The 27,953-nt window shown below is 45.4% G+C and overlaps 1 protein-coding gene across 11 annotated transcripts in view; it reads left to right on the top strand.

Annotated features, from left to right (window-relative positions):
• Nucleotides 1–799: 799 nt before the first annotated feature.
• Nucleotides 800–27,953, top strand: part of MGA (MAX dimerization protein MGA) — a 64,818-nt gene continuing 37,664 nt past the window's right edge. For 9 of the 11 annotated variants that reach the window (XM_087746280.1, XM_087746270.1, XM_087746274.1 and 6 more), the window contains exons 1-7: nt 800–1,095; nt 13,786–14,927; nt 20,628–21,558; nt 21,913–22,000; nt 22,143–22,238; nt 26,164–26,292; nt 27,709–27,807. In XM_087746280.1, the coding sequence (XP_087602406.1) occupies nt 13,864–14,927; nt 20,628–21,558; nt 21,913–22,000; nt 22,143–22,238; nt 26,164–26,292; nt 27,709–27,807 (2,407 nt within the window). In that variant the 5' untranslated portion in view covers nt 800–1,095; nt 13,786–13,863. Of the gene's footprint in view, nt 1,096–10,442; nt 10,526–10,740; nt 11,334–13,785; nt 14,928–20,627; nt 21,559–21,912; nt 22,001–22,142; nt 22,239–26,163; nt 26,293–27,708; nt 27,808–27,953 lie in introns of those variants that run through there. The other 2 variants (XM_087746271.1, XM_087746272.1) reach the window with 2 other exon arrangements.

Genomic DNA, 27,953 nt, shown 5'->3' on the forward strand with positions numbered 1-27,953 from the left:
TTCCCGCTAGCTCAGTCATTGGTACGATTGCAGTTCTGCGGATGCTCAACATCAACATTGCCCCCGGGAGTCCTGCGGGGTAGGGAGGCTTTGTGCAAGCAACGCTGGAAAGGCACGGAAACGTTTATGAACCGCGTTGAACGGCGTCGCACGGCGGGCGCTCGACAGCAGCTGGAACCGCCATCCAGCACCGCGCCCCGCTGCAGATGCGCCCCTTTTTCCGTGATGTGCAGGTGCCGCCGGGCGGAAGGAAGGAGGGCGGACAAGGCCGCGGAGGTACCGGCCGCTGCACCGGCCACCCCCCGGCTGCTGCAGCGGCGCGCACGGCCCCGCCGGCGGCTCCCCGGGCGGCGGAAGGGGGTGCGCCCGGCGCCGCCCGTCCCCTGCACGGGAGGCCGCGGGCAGCCGGCGCCAGGCCGGGCGGCTGCGGGCAGCGGCGCCCCGCGCCCTGAGGGGGCCGCCGGCGGCGCCGCAGCCGCGGGAGGAGAGCGCCCACGGGAGGCGCCGGCGGGGACCGCACCGCCGGCGGGGACCGCACCCCCGCCGCCCCGCGCGGGCGAGCCCTCCCCGCTCAGCGGGGCCGGCCCGGTGTCCGCTCGCCCCTCGCCGCCGGCCCGGGGAGGGCGACCGCTCGCCCGCCAACGGCGAACGCGCGCCCGTGCGGCCCACGCGCGAGCAGCGTGTTTGCCTCGCGCAAGGGCGGGGGAGGGGCAGGAAGGGCGTGGCCCGGCGGAGGGGAGCGGAACTGCGTCGGCGGGCGGCCCCGGCCAATCGGCAGCGCGCCGCTGGCGGGCGTCGCGAGGCAGCTTTACCGCGGCCGCCGCCGGCTGCGCCCCCCCGAGCGCCGCCCGCCTCCCGGCCGGCCGCTCCGGTACCCGCCTTGCGGGGGCGGCCCCGCCGCGGGGGGGGGGAAGGAAGCGAGAGGAAGGGGGGCAGGAAAAACGGGGAGCGGCCCACGTGATGGGCTGCTGCAGCCAATGAAGACGGCAGGAGGTTGCGCGTGGCAGGCGAAGGCCGCAGGAGCCGCGAGCGGGGCGCGTGGGCCGGGGCGTTGCTCGGCGCCCCGCGCCGCGTGGAGCCGGCGGCGGGAGGCAGGTAGGAGCCGGCCGCCCCCAGGCGCCGCCCGTCCCCTCCCCCTTCCCCCTCCCCCCCCACGCCCCCGGGTTTTAAGTTTTAGTCGAGGAGGTGGCGTGAGGTGCGCGCGTCACGTGAGCGCGGCGGCCCAATCACACGTGCGCGCTCCCTCCCCTTCGGCCGGGAGGGCCGCGTTTGAGGCGAGGGGGCCGCGGGCCCGCCGGGCGGCCGTGGCGGGGAGCGGCGGGCCGGCCGGTCGGCGGGAGGGCGGGCTGCCCTCGCTCCTGGCCCGCGCCGCTTCCTCCGGGGTCGCGGAGGGATGGGGGGCTGGGCAGCGGCTGGCGGTCACCTGACGCGGGGGTTGGGGCGGGGGGGGGGGGTAAAGGGACGGAGCAGCCCCGCGGCTCCGCATCCGGGCTCTGCGGCCGGGAACGGTCGGGTGAGGCCCGGCCCCGAGCAGCTGCCGCCTCCCAGAGCCATCGCGCTCCCGGGGACCGTCCCCCGGTGGGGGCGTGGCGGGCGCCACCCGTGAGACGGGGCTGGGCTGCCTGCGCCGCGCCTCGCCCCGCCCCGGCGGGAGAGCTTCTCCCGGGGTCCTGCCCCGGTGCGGGAGGACGCGCCCGCCCCTCTGCCCGCTCGGCGCCAGGGGCGGGTGGCTTCGGGGGTGGGGTTGGGGGGAGGCGGGGCGGAGCGGCTCGGCGGAGCGGCCCGAGGGCGGCCGCTGGCCCGCGGCGGCGCGCGTGCGCTCGGGCACGTCGCGTGAGGCGGCCGTTGGTGGCGGGCGGGGGCAGCGCCCCCCCCTCACCCCCCGCTGCCGCCGCCGCGCCCTGCCGGCGCTCCTTCAGCCGCGGCCCCGCCGTTATTCTGGTACCTTCCAGCTTTCCCCGGCTGAGGCCGAGCGCTGCCGAGCCGAGGACGCGCCGGCGTGGCGCGGAAGGCGGCTTCGTGTGGCGAGATTGCGCGCTCAGCCGGCCGGGGTTGCGGCGGCCGGCCCCGCCGAGGGGAGCCGAATAAATAAACAACGGTGCTTTCCTGCAGGGGCGGGCCGGTGCCGGTGTTGGGTTCCGTGGCTGTTGGTGGCCTTAGGTACCACTATATAGTTGACAAGCAGTTTAAAAGACGGTTAAAAAACGGTAAACTGAGCTCGGTCTGTAGTTGGTAGGCATGAGGGTTAGCAGGTATTTCATCAGCCTGCTTAGATGAGTGGTTTCCAATAATGCGGTTTGAGTTTCTTGCCTAGCTTCTTAAGATGCCAAAACTTGCGCAGTCACACTGCCTTACTCCTAACACGTAGTGTCCGAGCTCATAGGTCTTCTTTAGTCGCACTTGATGGAGTAGGCTGAGGCCCTGAACATTTGAACTTGCTACAGACTTTGAAAACCGAAGGTTGTGTAAAGAAGAGGGCAGGCTGATGAATTGGTCTTGCCACTTTAAGGTGTTTTGCCCGAAGCAGCCGCTGGCTCTGCGGCTGCAGCACCCTTTCAGTGCCCTCAGGCACCGTTCCTTGGGAGTCTGTATTGAGAACCGGAATGGGGAATTGATTCTGCTTGAAAAATGTTGCTGTGGGTGAGCATTTTTGTGCGCGCGTGTGTGTTAACGTGGGGAAAAAATCACAGTTCTTGGGTCTGGCAGAGATGGGCAGCGTTCATTCCCTTACGTATTCCATCTGGCAGCAGCTGACTATTAACCTCACCTACTGTTTGCTTAGTGCTGGTGCAGATGCTGTTTGTTGTGCCTGCCATAGGAGGGAAACGTGCAACTGGAGGAAACCAATGTTAGTCCCGCTTGTGAATAAACTTGTTTGGTCACCTACCAGAAAAAAAAAAATAATTGAAATTCTTTCTCTTTGAGCTTATGCCACTTCTTCATTTACACTCAAATCAACTAGATCACTTCTAAAGTATGTGGTTGTGTATGTTGGCTTTTAAACACCTAATTTCCTAAAGAATGGGAAGTCCAAGACATTCTTTTTACAAACACAATGAAGTAGATCTCTGCCTAGTGGAGTGAGAAGGAGCTCTCATCTAAGAAGAGGCTCTTGTCTGTTTGCTGTTCATAGACAGTAGAGGATCTGCTAAAAAATTCAGCCATGGTATGCATGTAGGAAACAGTGCTGTTAGCTGTGACACCAGCAAGGCTTACTTGATGTCTTGTTCTTCCATAATTAAGGATGTGGTGTGTGTTTTGGGGTTTTTTTGGGAGTGTGTTGTTTTTTGGATTAGTTTTTTTTTTTTTTAATACCATGTGACTTTAGAACAATCAATCAAATGATGGTGGTGGAGTTGCTCTTCTCTCTCCACAGAAAGATGCAATGTGCCTTCACTGTTGGATTCTGGTTGTTTTTAGTACCTATGATAAATCCTTGATATATCTTTTTCTGAACTGGATAAGGAAGAATGCAGGGAGAATGGTATGGGTGAGAAGAATGATGAAGAATGTCATGAGAAGAAAGCAACCAGAAGAAAGTTTGGTTTTTTTTTTTTTTTTTTTTTTTTTTAAACCAAGCCCAAAATGGAAAGGCAGTAAGGGATGTGAACAGCATAAAAGACAAAATGAATGTGGGAGCCAGATAAAACATATCTACAATGAAAATGTTTGCATTCATTGCTGCAGTCACTATCTTCAGGAAAAGCCAATTTGGAGAATGACAAGATCATGGCCTAATTACTATTAAATGCTTGTGATGGTGGAATCGTGCTGTTTTGCTAACTCTTGCAGTACAGTGCTTTCTGCTAATATGGTGTGGCCTGCTTGACCACAGGGTTAGTCAGTAAGCCAATAAAGAAGATCGATATAAACCTGGAACCCAACACCAACAGTCTGGTACTTTAATTGGCATTACTCTCCTTTTTACCATAACTTAAAAGGGGAGTAGAGATTCCCTGGCAGTTCTAACCTCATGAGCCATTGGTGACTCTGTAGCAATGAGTATTGCTATAAGACAACAGCTGAATGGGTAGGGTAGTCCTGAGCTCAGGTGAGGGCTTTTTTACTCGCCTGACTTGTTCTTCTGAATTTTCTTATTTTTTGCTCTCATTTTTTTTCTATGATGTGGACAAGATTCCCCAGCTGAAGATTCATGTGTGTGATAAATGTTCCTCATGATAGCCATAAAGAGACTGAAATTCATCAAAATGGTGTTACTCCTGCTGATTATCCCTTGTTTCTGCCAGTGTTGCGTGGCAAGAAGCATGAAACATTGCTTTATTCTTTTATTTTGTAATTTTCAGTAGTTTAAATGATAGTATATTAAAAAAACGCAGCAGTCATAGAATGTATGAGTAGTGGGCATATCAACGACTTTCTGATAAAATATGGAAAGTAATGTGAAATACATTATTTTAAATGTTGAATAATAACATATTGTATACAGATAAAAAAGAGCAATTATTTGTAGTGAACACTGGCTTTTCTCCCTGCCCTCTGACCAGTGGTTCATACTTTATATAAATGGATCGTGTGTTTCTGTGTTGCAGTCTTCAGCGTTTGGGAAGATTTCTGTATTTCCCAAAAGCTCAGGTAACTCCTGGGAGATGGGGAATATCGTGCACTGTGTGTTGCAGGATTAATGCTGTTAAACAAAGCACCGACTTTATGGGGGGCTGAAAGTTCAGACTCTAGCGGCGAAGTGCTGGTATTGGAGAGGTGAAGCAGGTATTTCCCTCCTCCTCCTCCTCCTCCTCCCCCCGCAAGTGTTTGCCCTGTTCCTCCAATAGAAGCTGCTGCTTTTGCAGGGGTGTCGCTGGCAGTTGATGAAGCACTTCCTGAGCTACCACCTATTCATGCTGCAGTAGTCAGGGCTCTGAGTGTTAAGTGAATTTGGTTTTAGTATAAAGTAATCAAGTGAATTTGGTTTTAGTACAAAGTGATGCTCTGGGCTGAAATCTGATGGTGCACAAGCTGTGTCATACTTGCTGTGGGGATAGTGCATTGTGTGCGGCTGGAGCTCGTGCTTTAACATGTTTGCATCAGCAAGAAAACCTAAATCTGGAAAAGCAGATTTCTTGCCCCCCCCCCCGCAACAGACCATTTCTTGCATTTTTTTTTTTTTAAATCTCACACTTTTTTGCTAGATTCTGCCACCACTTACACCTTTAATCTTCTTGACACTGGATTATACTTCCTCACTATAGCTAAAGGAAGAATTTAAGCTACTTCTCGATCATAAAATGATGGAAACTTTTTTTTTTGAAGTAGATTTGGGTTGGGATTCTCTTGCCTAAGGACAGGGGTCCAGAGCTGTCATAGATGCTGCAAGTTATTAGAGACCTCTGTAGAGCAAACATTCAACTCTGGGAGGCCAATACTCTTCTGGGGAGGCAGTTGGAGGCCAGTGGGGCCGGTTATGGTATAGAAAATGGGACTAGATATATTTCTATAGGCAGTTTAATCCAACCCGGAGTTTCAGAATTAACAGACTTTCTTGCGGGGTGCTACTGCGTTAATCATTCTCCAACGTGGCAAAACATCGGCTAAAGAAAGCATGTTTTTGTATTTTAACCCTTCTAGTGTGCATATTGCACAACACTTCTGCCTATAACATCACTAGATTTTCAGGTCTTCAAATTTTTTTTTTTTTTATGGCCAAAACTTGGGACTTTGTACGACTGTCAGGGCTGCCTGGTCATAGTTAGTAATAAACTTGTAACCTAGGCTCTGCCGACTGACAGCCACTGTGAGTGTATTACGTTGACACAGTTGGTTTTGATAGCTGCTGTTCTCAGCTAGTGAGTCTAGTTTCGGCTAGTGCTCGTTTTTAGCTAGTGAATTTGAGAGCTGAAAGCCTCCTTTATGCTCCAGTAGTAGTGCCTTTCAGAGTATACTGTACGACAGAAATGTCCTGTCATGTATCTACTCGTGTAGTAGAGATCTCTGTATTCGAACTGTTTACATTTTCTACAGGTTGGCAACTGTTATGTTCTGCAACATATGTTGCTCTGCCACATGCAGATCTTTAGCAAAACCTGGGCCTTGTGACCCTCCCGCTGGTGATCTGTTACTGAGTCTTTACTGAATCTTTTTTTCTTTTGGAGACAGGTTAGAAATAAGAGCGGCTGAAGAGCACAGTTTTTTGTTACAGCTCCAACTAGCAATCTCAGTGGACTGTTGGGTGGTGAAAGTTAGAGGCTCTGTGTTACTTGTAGTGTGTATGCTTGAACTGGCGCTTTATGTTTGTAGGCATTACTGAAAGAAGGGATGTGATCTACTGGATACTGAAATACAGTCTGTAAAGACTGTAGTTCATACTTTCAAGGTGCTGCAAAGCAGGGAATATGTCTGAAAGAAGCATTTTGGGGAAGAGGGTGCTTCTTGGTAGTGAACTTCAGCATTTCAAACATGACCATCGCATTACTGGTTAGTATAAGGTAACTCCCTCTGATCACGGAGGGCAGCATTCAGTTGGTGCAAACCAGTTCATTTCTATGCTGCCAATTGGTGTTTAGCACAAACAAGGCCTTAAAACTGGTGTTTGTGCTGATCTAAATGGGACGTAGTTCCTAATTGCCGTACTGTTTCTTGTCAGCTATAAGCGGCTTGGAACTGGGTTACGTAAGCTGGTGGGAATCTGAGGTACTGCTGTGACTTCTACTGGTGAATCTGCTCTCTTGATAAACTAGAGGTTCTGCTTTTGCTGCAGGCAAGGATTTCTATCTGCGTTAGGTGAAATGGTAGCAAAATCCCTGGCAAGGTTAAGAGTCTCTGGTATTGCTTCTCTTATCGTCACTGGAACATGTGGCTTGTGGGCAGTGAACGTGGCACTGTCTGCTCTTCAGTTCTGTGCAGCTGCTCCGAGTTGTACAAATGGCCCTCTTGCTGAAGAAAAAAGACTTATTTCTGTATTGTCACTGTTCAGAAACGTATTGCTTAATACAAAAATAGAGTGCCAATGTATTCTGTGACCCTAAAACTTGATGACTGCTACACCTAATATGCGATTGCTGTAGATATAAAATGACTATTCCTGACCAATCTTGGACAACAGGGCTTAGTTTTTTAATTGGTGTAATTATTTCTGATTGAATTTGTTAAGGGAAAAATACTGTGCTGGATCCGACAGCTGGAGGCTGCTGCAGCTCCGTGCCCCCAGGTATAACCAGCAGTAAGGCTGAAAACATATTCCCAGTAGGCACAAGCACATAGAGCACATGTATACATGACATATACATGTATACACGTCTGGCCGCACAGATCAGGCAGACACACAGACACTCACAGGAACACAGCAGCAACAGCCTGATCCTGCTCTCCTCTCTTATCTGAGCAGGACGGAGGTCTGCTAGTCAGAGTGTGCGTGTATATATGTATTTTTATATATATGTACAAGGCAGATTTCCTCCAGCAGCTGGGCTTAGACACTCAGTCTGCCCAGCAGCTGGTTCCTGGATCCCAGTCTCCCCAGTTGCTGACTGCTGGACACTTAAGCCCCCGAGGCCACGGCCTGCTCCAGGTGCTGGTGCACAGTGTCTCTCTCAGCTGGCTGGGACAACCTGATGTCCAACACCCCCCCCCCGCCTCACATGACCGTGCCCTTTAGGGACACAGATGTGCATACGCACACAGAGCTGGTGGCACTCCCTCGGTCCCCCAGGCCCTTTGTCGAGCTGCACCTCACCCCTGCCCCCCAGTGTTTATAGCTAAACTGGAATGCTTTCTTGATTTCTTTCTTCCCTTTACTTCCTATTTGCTATATGAAATGTGAAAGCACTTGGCTGTTAGCCTTGGCTTTTTCTCGTGCAAAGATATTTTAGAAACTTCTGAGAGAGAACCGTAATGTGAAGCTGTTTTAGAGACTGGCTGAACATGACCCTTAACAAAAAGAATACCATCTCTTTGTGATTTTTCATATCTCTGTCCTTCTAATTCCTCTGAACCTTTGTTCTCTCCAAATCTCCTGTTGCCAGCATTTTGGGTGTTTCTCTTTGACTGTGCCAACCTTACCTAGTATATGGATGTCGTGGTTTAACCCCAGCCAGCAACTAAGCGCCACACAGCCGCTCGCTTGCTCCCCCCCAGCGGGACGGGGGAGAGAATCGGAAGGGTAAATGTAAAAAAATTGGTGGGTTGAGATAAAGACAGTTTAATAGGTAAAGCAAAAGCTGTGTGTGCAAGCAAAGCAAAAAGCAAAACAAGGAATTAATTCGCTACTTCCATGGGCAGGCAGGTGTTCAGCCATCTCCAGGAAAGCAGGGCTCCATCATGTGTAACGGTTACTTGGGAAGACAAACGCCATCACTCCGAACGTCCCCCCCTTCCTCCTTCTTCCCCCAGCTTTATATGCTAAGTATGATGTCATATGGTGTGGGATATCCCTTTGGTCAGTTGGGGTCAGCTGTCCCAGCTGTGTCCCCTTCCAACTTCTCGTGCACCCCCAGCCTGCTCGCTGGTGGGGTGGGGTGAGACGCAGAAAAGGCCTTGACTCTGTGTAAGCACTGCTCAGCAGTAAGGAAAACATCCCTGTATTATCAACACCATTTCCAGCACAAATGCAAAACATTGCCCCATACTAGCTACTACGAAGAAAATTAACTCTACCCCAGCCAAAACCAGCGCAGTGGGGCTGAAGCTTCCCTTTTGCCTCTGTCCATACCTTTCCTTTATAAACGGCTAGAAATATCAACATCACAATCTTACATTCTTTCATATTTGCTGAATTTTGTATTTAAGCAGCTTCTCTGTACAGCAAATGTGTTTAATCCTCATTTTTTTCAGCCCGAGTTAATTCTTGTAGTTAAAAGGGGAAAAAAATACTCCATGGTCTTCTACAGACCTGCCTATGTTACTCTTTGGATGCACGTTTCTCAAGGGTCTTAAAAATGTATTTTCTTCAGTTACGTGCATCCGAGCTGACCTCCCACAGCATAAACTTCTGTTGCCAAGAAACCTTCAAAGGGCTGCTGGCCTTTGTAACGTGTCTCTTGTTTTGCTCGTTCTCTCCATCCTAACAGCAAAGGCATGACTGTGTTAGTTAAACGGAGGGGCGGCCCTAGCGAAGTTACAGGCTGTAGCAGGCAGCTGTCGGTACAAAATTCAGGTCTGCTGGCGACTCTGGTCCTTGGTGCAGCCTACTGACTCTGATGCCTTGGCTTTCTGGCACCGCTGTGTAACATCTGTCCTTTCATAATGGATGCAGTGTTGTCAAATAAATATCCTTAATGGAAAAAAGGCAGGCGGCAGGCGGTGCCTTCTCAGAGGTGTTTACCTGCAGCCATGCTGCGTTTTGGTGTCAATTCCCTTAATGTTCAGAATTCTGGTTTAGTGAGGTTGTTCTCAGAAGTGCCTGGCTTACAAAATGTAATTTCCTGGACGTGTGTGCAGGACTGCCAGCCTTGGGGTGGTGTGGCGTGGGAGACTGCTCGGTTAGGTGCTGAGGGCAGGCAGCCTCTGCTAAGGTTATGCCTAGACTGTGCTAAGCCAAGTTTTGTGGGTTAACTAGTTTGCGTAGCATCAGGCGGGACGCCAGGCCTTTGGTACTCCGTTAACCTGGGGCAGGGTTTGACGAGCTCCTGATGGCTGTCCGAGAGTCACGGGGCGCCTGCGCAGCTTCGGCGTTGCAGGGTCAGATCCTGACTTGAGCTGTGGCAGACGAGCGGGAGCCGGCGCCGGGGGATGGAGCCGCACGCTGACCCCGGCCTCGGCGTTACCTCCTCGACTGACGTTTTCCCCGGGGCGGCGGGGGCACCCGCGTTCGTCCCTCGGTGTCAGCTCTCCCAGGGGCCGCGCTGCCCGTCGCCTTTGCGGAGGAGGAAGGTGCCGCTTTCCCGAGGGAGGGGCAGCCTCTGCCCCGGGGGCGGGGCCGCCCCGCCCTGCCCGCTGGGGAGGCTCCCCTAGCGCCGCCGAGGAGCGCGGCGAGCGGCGGGGCTCTGCCGGGGCCGGACCCGGGCGCGGCGCGGCGCTCGCCAGCTCTGCCCGGCCCGGGCGGCCGCCGGGCGCGCATCCCGCCGGCGCCGCCCCCCGGCCGTCGTGTGCCAGCGCGGGAGGCGTCCCCGCCGCCGGCGGGCCCCGGGCCAGACCCGTGACCTGGGGCGGGGCCGCGCCCCTCGGCGGGGGGGAGCGGAGCGGCCGGGCGCCTCGCCCGCGCTCCTCGGCCGGCGGCGGCGGGGGGCGGGGCCGCGGCGGCGGCGCTGCGGCTGGGAGCCCCGCGGGGCTTCGAAGGCGGCGGCTGCCGGCGAGGCCGCCGTGCGCGCGGCGGAGCGCCGCGCCCGCGCCCGTTCGAGAAGCTTCTCCGCGCGCGGGGCGGCGCGGCGCGGGGCTGGGCCGGGCGCCGGGCCCCGCGCTCGGCGCGGGCACGTGACGGGCAGGCGGGAGGGAGGGGGGCGCGAGCTGGCGGCGCGCCTGCGCGCGCTGCGGCGCGGTGACGTCACCGCGGTGCGCACGCACGTTGTCCCCAGCTGGCGGACACACGGTCCGCGTGAGGAGAAAGGAAGTGGGAGGCCCCTCGCCTCGCCGCACGGTAACTACCGGGGAGCGGGGGCGCGCCGGCGGCGCCCGCTCCCGGCGCCCGTCGCGCCGCGCGCGAACTCCGCGCGCCTCCCGCCCGCCGCCCCAGCTGCGAAAATTAACACCAGGCGTAGCCACGAGGCGACGGGGCCCGGGCCCGCCGGCGGCGACGCGAGGCGCCGCGGCGGCCGGGCCGCCTCGGCAGCGCCGGCGGGGCCGCGCCGCGCTCCTCTGGCCGGGCAGGGCCGGGCCGGGTCCCGGCGAAGAGCGGCGCGGCGTCCTCACGTGCGCCGGTCCCGCTGCCCTGCGCCTCTGCCGGCCGCCGCAGGCGGCGGTTCCGGCCCCCGCCGCTCCCGGAAAGGCCCGGGCGGCTCCCGGCGGCGGCGGCTGCCTGCCCCGTCCCGAGGCTTCCGGCCGGGGGCCGGCCGGCGGGGGGTGGGGGGGCATTCCAAGCGACAAGTGCGGCGCTCGGCCCGCGGCCGTGACGCCACCTGCCCCGGCGGGGGCGCTCGTCTCTCGCCGCGTCGGGCGCTGCCCGCCGGCCCGGGCCGCCCCGGCGGGCGGGCGATCGGGCGGCACCGCCGCCGCCGCGGTGTTGAACGGCAGCGCCGCGCGTTCAGCGCTCGCTGCCATTGGAGCCGGCGCCGGGCTCCCGTCGGCAGCGCGGCGGTTGGCGGGCTGTGCCGCGGGTCTCGCGCTCCGCAGCTCCCCTCCGCTGCCTGAGGGCTCTTCTCACGCGGGCAGCGAGATGTCGTCACCGGCTCGCTGCGCCTAACGGTGCTTCCCTTCGGCAGGAGAAACCCGCGCAGAACGCCTTGCCTGTGAGCGTTGTGTGCGTCAGTCGTGGTCTTGCTTGCAGGTTGAGGTGGTTTGTTGGGGGTTTTTTGGTGTTTGTTGTTGTTGTGTTTTTGTGCCTTTTTTTTTTTTTTGGCAAGGCATTTTTTCTCATCTGACTGTCTTCCTGCTTTTAGCTCGTTTCAGTGCAACTTCGAGTGTTTTTGGCCACTGCTGTCTAGTTAGATGTTGTTTCTCAAATATAAGGTCTCTGTATGGGCAGAGAAGTGAAGTATCTGAAGCTGATTAGAACTTCAACTTCCACAAATACACACGTTTTCCTTAACACTGGATTAGAAACTCCATGCTATAATAAAATAGGCTAGTGTGTATGATCAAGCATAATAAAAAGTGTGAAATTGTTCTTGTAATAGACCATGTTAGTGTTGAAATAATGTAGCTTTTGGCTACTGTAATTGCACATAATCACATTGTAACCACACACATCTTTGACTTGATACTGTGAGCGGTGCTTATGGTAGAAATAACTGCAACAGTGCAACGTAAGAACTTTAAATGTTGGAAAACAGAAACTGTGACTCAATAGCTCTTTGTATGCGTAGAATTTTCGCTGAATGCGTGGTTGTTGAGTTTTTTTTAATTTATTTCTGGCATGTGTAAGTTCTACCTCAAGTAAATTTAAAGTTACGGGCTTTCTGTGTACCTTAAACCAGATTTGAAATCACTTTGACTCACTTCTTTCATGAGCTAATACAATTTTGATGTACATTGCACAGCGTTAATGCAAACTCACTTTGATTGTCTGTTCAGTATACTTATAAACATGCTGGATGTGTACATAGAGAGGGTAAGTTGGTGGAAAATCACATACAACATTCTTAAAATAGAAAATACAAAGCTGATTTGGAACAGCTAATTCATTTTGTGTTCTAGACCCTATTAAGTGTTTCCTACTCAAAGTAAAACTGAAAACCAGATCTTGTAACTTCACAGGTCTCAAAACCTGTGCAGAACAGTTTTGTGTTTTTTCCCTCCAATTTAACTTTTACATGAAGTTTTAAAGTGCAAAGTTTAAAGGATGGAAGTAAATCTCTCATATTTCCTAGGTGTCAAGAACATTTATCGTGGAGTATAAATTGCCTGCCTCCTGAGCTTTGAGGTCATTTCCCACATGCATGTGGCAGCTGGTTTGCGCAGACGAGTGTTTCCCCCTACAGTACCCCAGTCCTAACAAAATAAATGTGTCTTATTGAATACCCAGGTCACTTAAAACTTGTGAATTTGAGTTAATTCTCTAGAAAGAAATACGATTGTTTTCAAGCAGCTAACTTATAGTGATGATGATTTACTCTTGTCTCTGGTTCCCACCAACTGGACATTTGATACAAGAATCAATAATTTTTTTTGCCAGTGTTATATTCTGTATATAATAAAGATCAAAATACAAACACCTGAATGTGGAAATGGCATTTGTGTGAGTTACCAGAAGTGCTTACTTTAAATTTTCACATTGAGAAATGTACAGGCTGCTTGAAAAATGAAGTTGTTTATGATCTCTAATAAGAGTCTTGACATAATACTTAACCTGTGAGGTAGCCACACAAAAGTGGAATTGTGGATATACAGATAAAGGTAACTTCTTTAGTTCCCTGAACAGTGATTAGGCTAATTGTAGCAGTACAAATGTTTTCTTGTTTGATTTAAATTACTTCCACAATTTAGAAGATGGAGGTAGCTAAGGTTGCCTGGTGCTTCCGCATTCATCCATTTAATCTTAGCTGCCTGGCCTTTTGGGGTGTTAGTTTGTCTGTTTTTTTCCCTAAAGCTTATCCGTTTGAACTATTTTTTTCACTTCTATTCTTTGTCTCTGCCTTGGACAGATGTTCAGACGTTCTTGGGGTTGGGGGGGAAGGGGCAGCAAAGAAATCCCAACCACACAAACTTAGTCTTTTTCAATAAAGATATTTGGGGAAAATGTTTTTACCGTTTTTTTTTTTTCTTTTTCCTTTCTTTCCCTCTTTTCATTTTTGAGAAGTTTTGGATCTCTGGGAACTCTTTCTTTCTGGCAAGAGCAAATGACTTCTGTCTTTGTGTCAGAGATGTGCCATTTGCTCTTCTGAAAACTTCTGCATGTTTTGCCAAATGCTGTTTGTTAAGCACATCATCTGAAGAGTTGAGGCGATATCAGAACAAAGAGCACTTTGAAATATCAAGCAAATCAAGGAGTCCTGTTGTGGCAAAGCATTATATGAAAATGCAGTTTAAAGGTGTCATAGCCCCCCATGTCTGTAAGGCCTAAATTGCATACATACAGGCAACCTTGATTTGACATATCCTAATTGTGCTTGATTTTATAGTACTGATTATCTTTCAAGTTTTTAATGCAGAGAACTGTTACAAAAAGGATTTCTCATGAGACTTAATTACTTTCTTAGGCCTGTATTTGAGTAATTTTAACTGGGTTTTCCTTTTTTGCAGTATGGTGAACACACATAGAAGATTACCAGAACTGTGTAGAATTTGCATTTGATTTGAGAGCTTTGAAGAGTGCTCATCATGGAGAAACAGCAGATTGTTTTGGGTAGCCGGGATGGTGGAACTGTGTCTGGTGCAGCGCCTGCTTTTTTTGTCATCTTGAAGCAACAGCAGGGAAATGGGAAAGCTGACCAAGGAATCCTAGTAGCAAACCGTGATGCTTGTGCTCTCGCCAGCAGCGTATCAACTCCAATGAAATCCAAACTCAAGACCTGCCTCCCAGCTGACTGTGTCTCAGGGGGCATTACCGTCACCCTAGATAACAACAGTATGTGGAATGAATTCTACCATCGCAACACAGAGATGATTCTGACGAAGCAGGGGAGGCGCATGTTCCCCTACTGCCGATACTGGATTACAGGTCTGGATGCCAGTCAGAAGTACATCCTAGTCATGGACATATCCCCTGTGGACAATCACCGATACAAGTGGAATGGCCGTTGGTGGGAGCCCAGTGGGAAGGCAGAACCGCATGTTCTCGGGCGAGTGTTTATTCATCCAGAATCCCCTTCCACTGGCCAGTACTGGATGCACCAGCCGGTGTCCTTCTACAAACTCAAACTTACCAACAATACCCTGGACCAGGAGGGTCATATAATCTTGCATTCTATGCACCGTTACCTGCCACGACTTCACTTGGTGCCTGCAGACAAAGCCACAGAAGTCATTCAGCTCAATGGCCCTGATGTCCATACATTTACCTTTCCACAGACAGAGTTCTTCGCAGTTACAGCCTACCAGAACATCCAGATTACCCAGCTGAAAATAGATTACAATCCTTTTGCTAAAGGCTTCAGAGATGATGGGTTGAATAGTCGACCTCAGCGTGATGTGAAACAAAACAGTAACTTAGAATTGGAAGCAGGTGATGTTTTTAGTGCTGCTAGCATTCGTGGTCGCCCTGCTGAAGTTGATGCATTAGATTTGCATCAGAGAAGTTTAGATTCTTCATTCATTGGTCAAAACCCATCGGACATGGATCTGGAAAAAGAGTCCTTTAATGCAGAAAGGGACTTCCTGGGTTTCCTGGACACCGACCTGTCTTCGGGTAATATGCCAAAGCTCAAACAAGAAGTCTCTGAAAGGTGCGTTAACATTTTATTTTTAGCACAAATACTGGTTGAGCGGGGTATTTGGTGAAACATTAAATAATAAGATGCTCAGTATATAGATTTACAGCTGAAGTTTGCCTGACCCGAAATGGCAGACCACTTGGTATTAGTAAAAGCTTTTCTTTGCTTCAACGGTCATGTATCAGTCTGGACTTTCTAATGTGTCCAAGGAGCGTAAGAGTTCAGTATTTTTCCCTATGTTGCTTTAACTCCCTTTGTAAAGAAGTATTGAGGGATTTCCCTTAACCCTCTTACCATTTTAGGAGACTAAATTTACTCTTTCAGAGTTTTAAACAGAGCACGTTGCAGTCATCAAAACATTGCCCTTCCTTTCTCTTTAGGTTTGCTTACTACAGTGACATGCTGTCTCTGTGTCTTCAATTTCCATTAGCGGATGGGTGAGGGTGTGTGGTGTGTGTGGGTATTTAGGCTGGGTACATGTAGGGATTGCTACAAGGCAGTTGTAACTGGCAGCACGCCACTGTTTTGTCAATAACTGCTTGTGTGAATTCTTTTATTCCACTAAGTAGCATGAGGTAGCCTGCCTTTTGGTAGTCAGTTGCCTCATGTTTGCTGTGAGGCAAGAGAATCTGCACCTAGGAAAGTACTTCAGAATAAATGTTGTGCTGTGCAGACCTTAATTTACTTTGTGGTAATTTTATGTCTATATACTTACCAGTATTGACTTTTTGAACCATTGTATTCGTATCACACAAACAGTAGTAAAGCAATCTAGTGTCTGTTGAGAGCCTACCCATAGTATGGAACCTGCTAACCGGTAAGTGTTCATGTTGGTAAAGCCAGCCTGGCTAAACCTATTATTTTACTGCACTTTCACTTAGTTTCCAAAATCTAAGCAATAGAATAGAGCAGATTTAGTGAATAGTTAATTTGTGTCAAGACATGCTAGAAATACTTTGAACCTCAAGAAGTAATTAAAAAAAAAAAAAAGAGGTTTCTCTCCTGCCATGTTTCATCATGTCTGTCTGTGAATACCAGAATCTGCCAAAGATTTAGTGACAAAATCAGCTTTACGTAGAACAATACACCAAGAAATTATTTAACTGCAGGATATCAGGATGATGTTAATGGTGTAATTAGAGGTCAGTTCTTAGAAGAAAAAAATTGTATTTATGATGTAATGATAGTTTGTTTCAAAGGCTGTATTACTATCCTACTTCAGTGTGTTTTAGAGAGGACAGAGGTTGCTTGACTTGTTTGTTTTTTTTTTTTTCTTGCAAAAAGCATCTCCTTGCCTTTTGAGAAACTGAAAAACTTCAAATTGCAAAGTTCTCCATTGTTTGAGACTTTGAGTTTAGTTGTAATAATTCTTCAGAATACTAGAGTTGCTTTGGGATCTAGAGCGTCCTAACATTTCTCTTGCAGTATTTTCCAGTGTCCATGTATTAGGAAGAAGAATGTCTTCTAGACTACTTATATTCTCCAAAAATAATGTTGTAAATTCTAGGGAAACACATCTTGAAGACTGAAAGTACATTGGTTTCAGAGAGGAGATGGGCTTTTGGTAATTCCGAAGAATACAGAATGGAAAAGTGTTTAGATAACTTTGCATGTTGGAAGTAAAACAGTAAAACTCTGAAAATAATTACTGAAAGGTTTATTTTGTCTTCAAAGTGATTTTTTTTTTTCTCCTTGGGGTCAGCTGCAGTTGAAAACATTAAAATTTTGATTATTTTGTTTGCCTGAAGGGGTCATTGCAGCAAATTATGTGGCGAACTGTTTGAATTGGACAGCTTGGCTTTTTTTGTTCCCTGCTTTCCCAAGGACTAAAATCCATCTTTTTAAGGACTCAAGGACCTTCCTTATGAACAGATGATGCAAATTGGCAGACTTAATTTCTTTTGGTCCAAAGCATGTTAGATGGCTTCCCTGGTTTCACCTCCATGACAATTCATCTCTGAAATGTGCTAAAAGCTGCACAGACAGGGAAGGACTGTAAAGGGTTTTTCTCTCTTCTGAGCTAGGAAGCATCTATCATTTGATGAATAAATGTTACCACAGTCCTAGAACTACCCTCAAGCATTGTCCAGCTTTTCATTTTATGTTTTTGTAATCTATGTGAAAAAGTCAGATTCTGAACTTGAAAAGAGGAAAATTGATCTCATCCAAGAAATGGCAGAACTGTCTTTTTATGTGCCGGAGCTTTTCAGAACATTAGTTCTCCTTTTTCCTTCAGATCTGTTGACAATGCTTTCATGCCATGCAGTTGAGATCTGTTCATAAATATGTCAGCCTTTCAAGGACAGTGTTGAGTCAGTGGCATTTTTCTTTATCAAACTAGACACCTTAATATTTACATTAATGAAGACTGGGCATTTTTTTTTTTTTTTTTTTTTTGTCATAGGCAAGCTATTACTAGTAGTTGATAGGAACTGTCCCGCTTTTTTGCAGGGTAGTGATTTTTGCTGAGTTTAGATTTGGGTGAGAGTCCGAAGTTGGGAACTGCTGCCTCTTAGATAATGCTCTCCAAAGGAAGTGGAGATCCTAGTGCTGTAGTGCGTGATATTTCCCACCAATGCTCAATTTTTCTGACATGTTTGAGAATGGAACTATGTAAAAGGTTGCAGATACCTGAGAATAATTTTGAGTTACTAATGCACTTTGGAAATAAAGGACTGTTCTCTTTATACAAGGTGGTATGATTTTTTTTTTTTTTTCTGTGCTGTTGTAGTATGTTTGGTTTCATCAGGTGTATTGTAAAGAAAATAAATGTTCAATTTGAGTTGTGGACACTTCTGTAGGAATGCTTATGCCTGGCACCACTCAGATGTTGGGGGCATGAAAGGAACCACAAGCAAACTTTATTGGTTCTTAAGTCTTACAGGCTAATGTACCCTTTCTCCCTTCCAAGGTCTTTTGAATTTCCTGCTTCAAAAATACAAATACTGTGGGATTTTTAATGCTTCAATAGTCGTCTTTTTCTAATTTAGTTCTCTTGTGTTTAGTCTGACAGTTTACTTTTCTTCCCTCCTTGCCTGCCTTTTGGAAGAGGAAGGCAAGTGATCATCCTTCAAACCTCAGCCATGGATTGCTAGATTAATTCCAAAAGAAATCAGTGGTTTTGGAGTTTTTGTTGTTGTTGTTTCCATGGTGTATTTTAAAATGATCTACGTTAAAAAAAAATCCGTATATCTCAGTACTTTCAATAAATGAGCAGCTAAATGGTTTTTAATTTGGCAAAACCCAAGAAAAGTGTTTCTCTGCTTTTACTGTTTTATTGTGAGGGTAGCAAATACATTACTTGCGGGTATAAAGAAGTTTGCTTAAATATGAGCATTGTTCCATATCAGGCAAAAAAGGAGATAGTTAAGACATTTCACTATTTTTACCTGATCTCAGATTAAGCCGAGGATTTTTAGAGGACAAAATTGCATGATCCATCTTTCCATAGAATATAGAAAGAGAAGTTTCCGTGACTGCTTATGTTGCCCGTAACTTCACCAACTAAGGGCCAAATGGAATGAAAGTGATAAAAAGCAACTTTTTTATTGTTTGAAAAGTTGATAATTGCATCTGAATTTAAAAATCTAGAAAAATGCTGCTCAGCATTTTGTGCAAATGCTTGATCTTCTCATACATACGCATAGATGGGTGATACCTCTTGTCACCATCTGCCTTATGGTAGTAGTATGCAGAGTAAAATAACGTTTGTGTCTAGAAATTTCATTTTTACAGCAGGGCTTCTTTGTTTTGTATACTGTCCACATCCCTAATAGAAAGATAATCCTTAGCTTGAGTATACACCTTGCAATAGATAAAGGAAAATGGCTAGAGAAGTCCAGGCTTTACTGGGCTTCTAACCAAAAACAGTTAGAACTCAGATGAGAAATGTGTTCTTGGCCAGCAAATCTATTATGTTTTTTTGTCTCTTTATTTTAGAGAATTTTAAGATAGAGGAGCAGATGACTCAGATCTTCTTAATAGCGTTCAGTTTAATTGTGGATGTGCTGTACTGGATCAACCTCTAGCTGTAATGTGACAGGGTTTTGAGTTGCCCGTAACCTACAAGTGGATTGTCATAGAATTTCTTTCACAGTAAACTTGCTGAAGAAGAAACACTTTTTAATCTTACAAAGGCTTTTTAATCTTACATTTCACATTCTTAATTAAATGAAAGCTAGAAACTTTCTAATAGGAAACTCATTGGCCAGAGAAGACAGTAGACAAAATGGGACTGGTATACCACTCTCCTGCTGCCTGCTGTTCCCTCACAAGGCAGGTTTTTACTTCAAGCTTAATTCTGGTTACTTAGTGTCCTTCTGAATGGCAGCATGTTTTCTAGATAGGTTCTGTCTTGTTCTTAGGAATTTTACATATAAATATATAAATCTGTGTCTTGACTGTCTCCTCCCTGTTTTAACACTGCAGTCTTTCTTCATGAGGTGGAGACTCCCAGCTCCATGTTGTGACTCTTGTGTGTTCCAGCTTTTCTCCCTTAAGTACTACAGTCTGCACAAGGTGGAAGCGGCCTCTTCCTCCACATCTTCCCTTCCCTCAGTCCCAGCCAGGGGTTCAACTGAGCATAGTCATTCTTTAAGGGGGGGGTGCGTGTGTGTGAATGAATAATAATAATAGTAAGATACACACGCACATACATAAATGTGCAATAAATAAAGCAACATTCCCATTATATATAATATATTGTTATTAAAATTAAGTTATATTTGAAATTATGTTAGTATTAACTAACATTAACAAATATTTTTACTCTTAATATCATTTTAATAACAAGGTTAATGGAATTTGAGTAATAATTTAACATAATTAAAATTATATATAGTATCTTATAAAATATATAGAAAGGGAGTATTGGAATACTGATATGTTTAGTAAATAAGTTCTGACTGTTATTTGCTGAGGTTCATTGTGGATACGAGTTTCTGGTTTCATATCTTAGCTGTTTCCTCTTATGACGAAGAGCCAGCTCTGATGCTCTTAACAAAACTGCTGACTGGAATTTTTTGACTGATGTGCCTGTCCCTCAAAGAAGCCCATCATTGGAGTGTAACCGGCTGCACCGTTAGTCTTCAGTATCTAATGCATGATATGTCAAATTCTGGTTAGGTTAGTACTCAGAGTTAGTGGAAGATGGAGCATAATTCAATAGGATATTGACATTCTGTAAGTGTTAGAACAGGTAAATTTAGGAATTGTCTGTATGTGGCTGTAGGATCTATTAACTAAAATTTTAGTTAAATCATGTAAATTGAAGTGCATTAGGCACTCACTTGGTTTCTTATTTGCAAGCACAATGGCTTTAATAAGGTGACTTAATGAGATACACAGCAAACTAAGGCCACTTCTGAGCATTTAAAACATGATAACTTAGCATGAGTTCATGCTGAGTCTCAAATAGGAAAAAGTGCAAATGTTACCCTGATATTACTAGGGAAGGAAATTGTGCTGCTGCCTTTAGACAGGAAGTTGGGTTGTTTTTAATGATGGTAATTTATTTTTTTTTGAGCGCTTACTTCTGAAAATGTAAGTTTGTAAATGACAGCTTATTTAGCAGACTCATCTCTTGGAGCATTTTGGAGGTTTTTTATAATACATAACCAAGGATTATGGGAGATAATGGAATTTTGGTAAAGGAAGAGATTTGATAAAGATCTTGTGTTGTGTCTTGTTTTTGTCCCCTCCCTCCCACCCCAGTCCCATTGGTAGCAGTTACGAAAGCAGTTCCCGTGTGGCATCCCCATTGGACCCAAATGGACACTTTAATGTAGTCATTAAAGAGGAACCAGTAGATGACTATGACTACGAGTCGGGTATTTGCACACAAGGAATAAGTGTGAAACAGGAAGACACAGATGAAGAAACTGATGAGTATTCCAACACTGATGATGATGATCCCGTCTTACAAAAACACCTGATGAGACGCAATGAAACAGATGGAATTGATGGAGAATTCAGGTCTAGGAAGCGTGTGCTAACTGGTCCTTCAGGTGTTGCCAAAGCAAAAATGTTAAAACTGGATAGCGGGAAGATGCCTGTGGTCTATTTGGAACCTTGTGCAGTCACAAAGAGCACAGTGAAGATATCCGAGTTGCCGCAGACCATGCTCTCCTCTTGCAAGAAGGATAAATCCCCTTTGAGTGCCATACTGGATTCCTTGCCTGTGTGTTTTGAAAATCATAAAGGCTCTTGCTCAGGCAGAGCCACTGTAACTGAGGAGTTACTTATGAAAAAACAACCTCCTGGGAGTAAAATGTCACAGAAATACTCTTCAATCAGAGATGCCCAGTGGGCTCTATCTAAATCACCTAATTTTAATCTCAGGGGCTCAGTAAGCTGTCACTTTTCAGCTAAAGAGATCTGTGGAAGAAAAAGGCCTGGCATACTGAAGAATCCGATGTCCCTGAAAGGCTCTGGTAGCAATCAAAACACCCTATCATCAGTTACAACTAAAAGAGGAAGGCCGCGGAAACTGAAAATTTCCAAGGCTGGTCGACCACCTAAAGGTATAGGGAAAACTGTAATAACAAACAAGAACGCCTCTCTGGGGCCTGGGAGTATCCTTCCAGATGTTAAGCCGGACCTTGAAGATGTTGATGGAGTCCTCTTTGTGTCCTTTGCATCAAAGGTAAAACCTAACTGTTTTGAGTAAAATTCAAAACCTTTTCTAACGTCTCATTTTTAAGCCCTTTGTACTTATAAGCTGAAGATATATTTTCTTTTAAACTGAGTTTTGAGATTTATGGCTTCTTTCCAAATCTGTTGCTATCTTGTCCCTATGTTAATCTAACATTTTCTTACTACTTAGCAACTTGAGGAAAAATAATGGGATCTAGAGTTCTGTATAAAAGAATGCATACTTGTTTATTAAACAATCTCATGTTTTGACTGTTTCAGTGATATTTTGATGTGGCCTAGCTTGCATCTAAGCCAGTGTTCTATAAGGTATCTTATACTTATTCAAGGATATTTATGTATGTAGGAAGCTCTTGACATTCACACTGTTGATAGAGCTGGAGGAGAAGAGTCACAGAATCTTCAGGCTCCCTTGTTGACTACAAATGATCCAGGTATGTTTTTGTATTTTTTGTAAGTGGCTATTCCCTGCAATGAGGGAACTTGTAAATACACACCGGAAAATTAATCATTTAAGTCAATTGTTTGCATGGTAAATGTTTTTTATGTGTTCTGTCTTTTTTAATTTTTGAGTAGATTGTCAAGCAAGAATACAAGTACTGGAAAAGGAATTGATGGACGAGCTGAAGACCTTGAGGCATAAGCAAGTAATACATCCTAGCCTTCAGGAAGGTAAGTAGGCAGCGTACATAGTGTTGCACCTGGTCGTGTATTATACTTAATCATACTGAGTTGATAATTTCCTGCTGGATGTAATACTGTGTATGCCCAATACAGCTGGGATCTGGTTTTTGTTATTTTTTTTTTTTCAAACACAGGAAAGCATATAGGTGTGTATGTACAAATGTGAGAGTATGAAAGGAAATTTGTGTGAAACTATCAGTTTCCCTCTTGCCACTTGTGGCAATGAGAGAGAATCTGTGGTATCCGACCCAGTTTTTTTTCTTAGAGGCTTTAAAGGTAGTTTCAGCCAGCCAATAAAGATGTTTTCGTTTTCACACATTCGTGTTGCAAACTAGAAGAGGTGGAGGAAGCAAAAGATGACTCCTGGATCTCCAATGGCAGAGCAAGAGGCTGCATATCATTGTAAGCCTCTTACAGAAGATACTGAGCCTTCAGACTTGAGGCTGTGCCTGTTTTGTAATGAGCTAATCCTTGCAGAGAGCAGATGGAGCTGATTTTACTCCTCTGTAGAAAATAGTAATTTCCTGGTAGTAGAGGAGCTAGAGATCCAGAAACACTTAACTAAGATTATATTTTCTATATTTGAGTCCGTATTTCTTTGAGTCGCTGTAGATCTAGGTTCACTAGCCACATAAGAGGGCCAAGCAAGGTACTTCTAGCTTGTGATTTTTCATCTATATACAATATTATTCTGAGGTCAGATGGAAGAAAGTCAGGGGGTCAACGCAGCAGAAGTTAAAGTTCTCTCTACTGATGATGTTGAGGGTCTTCAGCAATAGCAGGCCTGAGACCGATGGCATTAACACAGGCATCAGAGCAGATATTGAAGAACTTGATCTGAATGGAAGCATCGTACCTCATGCTTTTGAGTTTCTGGCCCTGAATCTTTCAAACATATAACTGTAATGCAGTAGGGATTGAGACTCCAAATACTCTCTTGACTCTGATACTAGTTATTTTGGGTCTGCTGAGCCTGTTAAATGGTGAAATCGTAATTCAGCAATGAAGAGAATGACCTTCACCTGTCTAATTTTTAGAGGGAAAAGAAGCTATGTGAAGACTATTTGCAGCAAGAGCATTACTACAAACAGATACAGATGTAATTTGATCAGGCTGTGAAGTGAATTACAATACATACACCTCTGTTGTTAGGCTTCAGCTGCTGCATGTGAACCGGAATCAATCTTTATTTGGATTACCTTCACCTTGCAAAAAGTTACAGATCTATCACCTTCCGTTGCAGACTTGAGATTGGGGAAGGAACACAATGATGTTAATGGAGAGAGGGATTGTTGGGTTTTTTTCCTTCTCTCTCTCTCTCTCTCTCTCTCTCTCTCTCCACAATATCATCAATAAGACATAAGAAGGTGGCTGAGGAGTGCCTCTAGGCCAAACTTAAGGGCTGTATCATTTCCCAGACATACTGATCCTAATTAGCATCCTGGAGCTTGCTGCAGCCTTGTTAGCCTTCTTGATTCTGATACTTGTTTTCCAAAATTTCTTGGCCACAGATCATGACTAGTACCTCCTTGTCATCTACTACAGAACAGGCAAAGAGACGTGGTTCCCTTCTGTCTGGAAGATGTGAAGTGCATGTTTCTAGATGTGCTTTCAGCCATTTTGTAGAAGCTTACTGGCTTTCTTGTCCTCACTGCAGTATGGGAAACGGACGTAGCAATTTTGATATTAACTCTGCTTTTGGTTTTAGACAGTGTAGTTGAGAAGCTTAAGTTTCTTTTTGGGATTCACTGATGGTGTGTTGGAGCTGTACCTGAACCCCACAATTGCTGTTGATTTGTGAAGTTAAGAAAGTGGTGATTGAGGCTATCTAGATCTTAGAGACACTGGGACTGCAGGAAGAAGATGCTTCAGAAAGAAGGGAATTCAGCTTAAGCGTGTTAGAAGGAAAGCTCCTGCTGGAGTACTGGAATGCTATGGGAAGCCTTTTCTGTCTGAGCTAATTTGAATCCCTTATTACATTCCTGAAAATCAAAGGCACTTTTCTCAAGCATTGTATTTTAAATTTAGCAGCTGCATCTGATGGAGAGGAGAAAGTTCTGGAGGAGATGGTTCTTCATTCGCTATGATTTGATTACAGCAACTGAAATTTAGCAATACTGGGGATGATAGAAATTAATAAAAATGATAGTTCACGTATCACGTATGGTGATGTCTGTCCTGACATATACTTACTGTTACCATTTGTTCTCTTTAGGCTGTCTGCGTTCATTCCATGTTGTACTTGTTGGAGTCATCCTTTTGGTGTTTTGTTTTGTTTTGTTTTTTTTCTGGGTGTTCTTTACTGCATGATCCTAAACTGAAAGAATCAATTTTGTGTGGATGATGTTCTTATTTTTGTTTGAGTGTTAAACAAAGCTAGGCTTGTTTTTGAAGATGACAGAATAATTCAAATGGAGTGTCAAGAAAAAGAAACTGTGTGCTCTTTCCATTTTATTTTTAAATTGAGTTTGAAAAGAAATGGATGGCATCTTGACATTTGGCAGTTGATGTGTTTTTATACAAAATGCTGGATTGACTTGCTTGCTCATCGTTTTCCCTATGTAGATTTGAAAATTGTATCTCACTAGACTGTCTTTAATAACGGTATCCATTTAAACAACCGTGTCTGAGATTTGTTCCATGTTGATTGTTTTTGGGCTGCCAGTAATCAGGTCACTGTGGTGCCACTTGTGAACATAAATGTATACCACCAACACAAGATTTCTACTCTATGTGCAAATACTACTTTAGGTGTCCTGAGCCTTGTCAAGTCATATATTTTCAATTTCAAAACTCACATATTTAATATATGAATTTCAGACTTGTTGGCAACAGGAGCAACATTTATAGGTTTCTATAGCTCAAAACCAAAATAGATGTTCTCACCTTCAGACTGTGAGCTGAATTTGACTGACAATAGTTGTTTCTTGAATTCAGTGTACCAATATTTTCTGAAAAATGTACTAAGTCAAATTTACTAGCTTCTTTTTTCTCAGCGTTTCTATATCTATATTTGTTTTGCCATGGATAAAGATACCTTTTGTGACCAAGTCAAGTCTTTCGGTGTGAGTATTTTGGAGGAGTTGGTGAAGGAAGATGTTATAGGCAGTTAAGCTTTGTGGTGGCATCAACAACATGGATTGTTTAGTTTCTTTATAGCTGGTTTTGTCCCTGCTTCAAAAGGGGGGGGGGGGGGGGAAGTGTTGCAAACTGCCAAGCCTGGGGAAAAAAAGATAACCTACTGAGATCCAGATCATTTGGTGAACTAGTCCTGAGAGCGCTGTCTGAATAGAACTTTGTTTATATCATGATTTCCAAACATGCACACACACTTCTTCAGAACTAAAATGTGTTTTGCTCTTGTCTCTTATTGCTGGTTGAAACTGAAGTGTGTGTGGTGTATCTTCTTGCACAAGAATGGGTTTCAGTAGAGAAGGGGATGTATAAGTACCACTGGCAGGATTGATAATTTATGTAGTGATATGAAATGTCGAATAGTCAGCTGGGTTGGTTCAGGCAGTAACTCTAGCCTTCAAGAACGTAAATGGTGCTAACTTCTTCAAAAAAAGAAAAAACAAAAACTTTTACTGTGAGAATTATTACAACACTGGCATTTTGGTTAATAAACTTCTGTGGAAACTTCAGTAGTAATCAAGAAAATTATGAAAAGTAATTCCATTTTTTTTCTTGATTCCACATTCCCTAAAGTACTCTTTAATTCATACCTGCTGCAAATCCAGTATCAGTAACAGTTATAGTCGCTAATGTTCTTTTTCAGGTCTCTAAAAATGGTGGGTGAATGCTAGAAAAGGCTGTATATAATTTACTGGTTTATTTTTTAGTAAATATCTTGACTTTCTTTTTCCTAACATCTTGCTGCATTGAGACATTTACTGATACTTGCTTCTTGTAGTGGGACTGAAGTTGAATTCTGTGGACCCAACAATGAGCATTGACTTGAAATACTTGGGTGTGCAGCTTCCTCTTTCCTACTCAAATTACTCCTTGTGGAGCTATCCAGGAACCAATCCCAATTCTCCAGGTGGGTAGAATATGAATTTGCTGAAATCTCAAGTATTACCTTTTTATTATCAGTGATCAAAAGGAGGGAATGGCCATTTAGTTGAACTTGATATCTTAAAGAGATTAAAGCAGTATTAAAATGACAAAATGTGAGAACTTCCTTAAATGCAATGATGCAGTTACTGGCCAAGGAGTCCTGAGTAATTCTGGCCAGATTGTCTTTAGCCTTCATTTTTGTGGTGGTTGTGATCCAGTAATAGTATCTGTCTGGCTTAATTTATATAGGCATGTTTTGTCTATTGGAGCTGGATTTTTCTAAATGTAAATATACATGTTAACTACTCTCAAATGGCTCAGAAAAAGCCTAAGCAATCTACATTTCTCTAACGTTGCTCACATGCAAAACAAAAAAAAGTTGTCTTTCACAAAGCTGAGAATCAGAACTTTCCAGAAGAGGAGCTTGAGGTGCTACTTGGGGGCTAATCTATAACTTCATGGTAATTATTTATTACGAAAGTGCTGACCAGTTGTGCTTTTTAAAAACTTTAGTATCCAAACAAGTGTGTTTCTCGTTATAATGTGACTATGATTCTAATACTGTTGGTAGATACTGTTTTTAATAATAAACTGGTTGGACAAAGTATAGGCGTGCTTATCTTTCTCCTACTTAACCTCCTTCTCCTACTTCAATATTCTGATTCCTCTGTCTTTCTTAATCTGCTGCTTTTGTAAGCTGGTAAAGAGACACATGTATCTCAGCTTTGTTTACACTGAAAAAGAGGCAGATTCAATTCAGAAGACCTCAGTCATCTCAGTGTCAAATGCAGTTATGTCTAGCTTAGCAATATGTAAAACAGCCAAAAAGATTCTTGTTAGTATTTTTACATTCCAGCTTAGCTCCCAGAGCTGATACTGTCTTTTGTGATTATTCCCTGTCTCTACTCCTAATTGATACTCAGCTGAATTTGACAGAACAGCGAACGTTGAATGAAGTTTCTACAGATCTTATAAAAGTCATTGGCTAAATTGAGGGGAGAAACTCAAATTACATTTCCCGGTGAGAGAAATTGTAGTATCAGCTCAAAACCTGCCTGTTCCATTTTACCCTGCTAACTTGCTGATTTGCCCATTTTGAGTTTTGGAATCAACTGCTCACACCATTGCTAAGGAGACTAAAACTGAAAATACAGGAGAAGACATGTTTTGTATGGGATAGCAGATGCATGGCTATACAGCAGAACTCTACAGGAAGCTTGGCTTTGTTAAATATTCTATTAATTAAAAAAAAAAAAAAAAGTAAAAATCAAATCTCTTTATTCAGCCTTTTGATTTACTACTGTTCATCTATCCCTGAAAAGGAATAAGCAGAGTTTCCTAGGACATTGATACAATCAAGCTTCGTTCATAAACTGAGGCTAGCTTTCTTCTTTTCCAGATACTGGATTTCCTTTTGTTTCCAGGACAGGAAAGACAAATGATTTCACAAAAATCAAAGGCTGGCGAGGGAAGCTTCATGGTGCTTCTAGAAATGAAGGTGAGAGAGAGAGAGAGATCAGTGCACATATTTCCAACACGTGGCCTTTTTCTTGACCTTCCGTAGATCCTGCAATTTGATAATTGTGTATGTCTTAATGAGATTTTTTTTATATTGAAACTGTCATGAATAAAGAATTTTTTGGT

This window comes from Nipponia nippon, unplaced genomic scaffold, assembly GCF_047370975.1.
Source record: "Nipponia nippon isolate SJK-2023a ecotype South Korea unplaced genomic scaffold, ASM4737097v1 scaffold_10, whole genome shotgun sequence".
In the NCBI taxonomy this organism is placed as follows: domain Eukaryota; kingdom Metazoa; phylum Chordata; class Aves; order Pelecaniformes; family Threskiornithidae; genus Nipponia; species Nipponia nippon.